The following is a 3,580-nucleotide window of genomic DNA, read 5'->3' as shown; positions in this document are numbered from 1 at the left end:
GCACCCTGGTGAGCTCCACAGCCCTGGTGTCATGGGGAGCAGCCATGGTCCCTCCATGCATCCCCCTTTGCAAGCCTGCGAGAGTCAAGGCGCCCAACAACATCGAGCATGAGGGGATGTGGTGGGCAGGCCAGCTGCAACGTGGCTGTGGAGTCAGCATTGGCTGGCTGCTGTCTTCCCCTTGGTGGCTCTGTGCCTGGTATGGGACCCCCCCCCCCCCCCCCCCCGGGCAGGTGGTGGCACCAGGCGCAACCAGAGCCATGGTGCCATGTCCTGCTGCATGTGGGGGGCCACGCCTGCTGGGTCAGCTGGGGCAGGGAGGAGAGTGAACCTGCACCTATCGTGGCTTTTGGTGCAGCCACAGCAGGAGGCTGAGGTGGAGGTGGAGGACACAAATGTGGAGCTGTGGTTGGGGTGAAAGTGGGAGATGAAGGTAGAGGAAATAGAAGTGGTGGAGGTGGGGTTGGGGAAGGTGAATGTGGAGGAGATGGAGGTGGAGGTGGGCTTGAGGTGGAGAAAACAGGTGGAATTGAGTGGGAGGGATCTGGAGATGGAGGTGGAAGTGGGGTTGAGGTGGTAGTGGACATTGAAGTGGAGGTGGGGTTGGGACAAAGGTAGAGTTGGAGCAGTGGATAAGGAGGTAAGGGTGGAGGAGATGGAGGTGGAGGTAGAGTAGGTGGAGGTGGAGATGGGATTGGGACAGAGGTGGAGGTGGGACTGGGGAAATGAAGGTGGAGGAGGTAGTGGTGAGGTGAAGATGGAGAAAATGGAGGTGGAGTTGGAAGAGATAGCTATGGAGGTGGGGTGGAGGTGGAGATGGAGGTGAAGGAGGTGAGGCTGGGTTGGAGATAGAAGAAATGAGGCGGAGGTGCCCACTGTCTCCAGGCTGCCCCGTATGCTGCCAGCCTCTCTCAAAGGCCCAATGTTTCCAGCTCCTCACTGTGTCACTGCTGGTGACAGCCATGGCTGTGACACTGCAGTGCAGCAAGGGACTGGCGTGGGGTACGGCAAACCCTGTGCACCCACCATGGTGCCACTGCCCTCGTCCTGCAGCAGCTGGGCCCCGGCACTTCCCACTGCCTTGTCCCCGCACCCAGCCCGAGCAGGACAAACCCAGCTCAAATCCCATGTCTGTGACCGAGACAGGTTGGCGGTGGGAGCCACAACGTACACGCGTGCGTGTGCATGCACACACGTGTGTCCGCACGTATGTGTGTTTGGGAGGCACCGCGTCAAGGGCACCCTCCTGCCCCCCCGGGAAAGCAGGTGACTTGGGAGTGGGCAGGGATTCCTCCCAGCCATCCCAGGTGACAGACAGGGGCCCCCGGGACCCTGCACTGCTGGCACAAGGAGTCCGGGCCCTGGGACTGCAGCGGGGCCCCACCACTGCCGAGGAACAGAGCGAGCCTGAACCGTGGGAATCCGGCAAAGCCAGCCCTCGGCTGCCACGGTCTGGCCTTGGGAAACCAGGGATCGCTCGCTGCCTTGTTGCCAGAGCAACTTTCCCCGGGTGGCAAACAAAGCCGCGGCCGAGCTGCTAGGACACGGAGAACCGGTGTGGGACCTCCGGCACAGCCCACACACCCAGGGTCCCCAGGGATCGGCAGGGTCTTGCCTGCCTCTGCCACCAGCCACGATGGCAGAGCGACCGGTGCGGATCATGGCGCGGAGCAAGCGTGCTCTGAAGCCGCGGAAGAAACCCAGGGACTTGGTCCCCCAGCTCGACCGGATGAACCTGCTGCAGTGCGTGCTGCGACGGCAGGCGAGCAGGGGGCCAGCGGGCAGCAGCGCAGGGCAGGTAGGAGAAGGGTCTCTGGCACCCCAGGGCTTAGGGTGGCCTGGGGGCACCCAGCTGGAGGAGCCCTACAGCCCCCCACTTCTGGGGGATTGGGGGATGTGCCAGGTGGTGACCCTGCACCAGGCTCAGATACGTGCAGGGACACAGGGGATCCTGCTCTCCTCCCACCTCGCCACCGCAGCGGGGCTGGACAGATGCCTGCACGCACCCTGCCCCAGCTCCCACCCTTCTCTCCCTGCCAGAAGTCCCTTCTACACAGGTTGATCTTCGTGGCGAGGAGCTCCCCGGAGCTAGCAGACAAGCGCGAGCTGGCAGGTGGGATGCTCCTGCCCTTCCTGTGATCACCCGGTCAGTGGCGGGGTGGGTGATGAGGCACTGGGTGACGCGGGTGCTCTGCAGGGTGCTGGGACCGGCTTTTCCAGAGCTTGCAGCGCTACTACCATGGTGAAGCTGTCACGGGGCTGCTGCTGCTGTACCCCTCCTGCGTGGCCCACGTGCTTGAGGTAGGGACCTCACGGCGGTGCAGCCAGCACAGGGAGTGGGGACATGGGTCCCAGCTGTGGCACACATTGCATGGGGTGATGCCGTGGCCACAGCCATGCCCCCCTGCTCTGCCCTGGCCAAGCCGTGCCCCAGAGTGGGTGGGCTCAAACCCTCACCTCCGACCACAACCACTGCAGAAAGACCCAGCTCGGCCCCTTCTTCCTCCTGCAGGCCTCCAGCGACGTGCTGTTCTCCGTGCTGCGGGACCTGCGGGACATGCGGAAGCAGGGATGCAGGTGATGGTCCCCAGGTGCTGGCTGGATGCAGCCCCTGGGTGCTGTGGTCCAGCTGGGATGTGTGGAGACAGTTGCTGGGAGCTTCTGGGAGAGCAGCCTGGGAAGCACCGTAGTCCTGACTGTGCACGGGACTGTGGAGGGCATGGCCCATCCCCAGGTCCCTGGGGCCACATGTGGCCAGCAAGAGGTGACCCCGTGACTCAGGGTGGGTGGGCAGCAGCTCCTCAGCTCTCTCCTGCCCCATCGCAGGCCCCTCATTCTGGACCCCAAGATCCTGGTGCTGTCGCACAACCTCCCCTCGCGGCTCTTCCAGCAGTGGAGCTACAAGGTGCTGAGCATGTCCACGGGGCCTGTGGGCGACAGCGCGGAGACCCTCGAGGGCCTCGTGAGCGAGTGCCTGGCTGCACTGCTGCGCCTTGGCACGCTCCTGCTGCAATGCTCGGAGGTGAGGCCTGGAAGCAACGCACGGGATGGGTCCCTCCTTCACCCGCAGCTGTCAGCCACGGTGTGCCACCAGCCACGGGGCTGGGGGTCTTCCGCAGGGACCGTGGTGCTGCCTCGTGCTTTGCCACCCACTGAAGCAGCACCCACTGCCGAAGGCTTTTGCTTTGAGGGCTCTGGGAGAGGCCACGGGGTTGTTATTTTTTGGTGCCACCTGCATGACTGGACCTGAACATCTGAGTCCTCCTTGCTCGCTGCGACTTTCAGAGCCCTCCGCACCTCCCTGACAACCTGGTGGAGCAGGTCCCCGAGCTGCTGGGTTTTGAGGCCACCGTTGGCCACCTCCTGGCACGCCCCGAGCTGCAGAGCCCTGAGCAGTTCCTGCAGGCCTACGACAGCCCCCTGCACCTGGACCTTGACGTGGGTGCGTTGCGTGTGCGCGGGCTGCGTTTGGGGTAGGGGAGCTGGTGCTGAGGCCACGCTTGGGGCTGGGGCTGCTCAAGGAGGTGCAAGTCTTCCTGGCTACACAAACCTTCAGGGGACTGCTGATTTCTTGCGTGGG

At 64.1% G+C, this 3,580-nt stretch overlaps 1 protein-coding gene across 1 annotated transcript; it reads left to right on the top strand.

The window, feature by feature from the left end:
- The first annotated feature begins 2,247 nt into the window (after positions 1-2,247).
- LOC106487518 (testis-expressed protein 47-like) lies at positions 2,248-3,580 on the top strand. Its single transcript, XM_067308138.1, has 4 exons — positions 2,248-2,301; positions 2,513-2,577; positions 2,827-3,022; positions 3,286-3,580. The coding sequence occupies exons 2-4, from the start codon at positions 2,558-2,560 to the stop codon at positions 3,475-3,477; spliced, it is 408 nt and encodes a 135-aa protein (XP_067164239.1). The 5' UTR covers positions 2,248-2,301; positions 2,513-2,557; the 3' UTR covers positions 3,478-3,580.

This window comes from Apteryx mantelli, chromosome 19, assembly GCF_036417845.1.
Source record: "Apteryx mantelli isolate bAptMan1 chromosome 19, bAptMan1.hap1, whole genome shotgun sequence".
Classification (NCBI taxonomy): Eukaryota; Metazoa; Chordata; class Aves; order Apterygiformes; family Apterygidae; genus Apteryx; species Apteryx mantelli.
The sequence above is the reverse complement of the archived record's forward strand: the minus strand, read 5'-3'. Positions and strand labels throughout refer to the sequence as shown.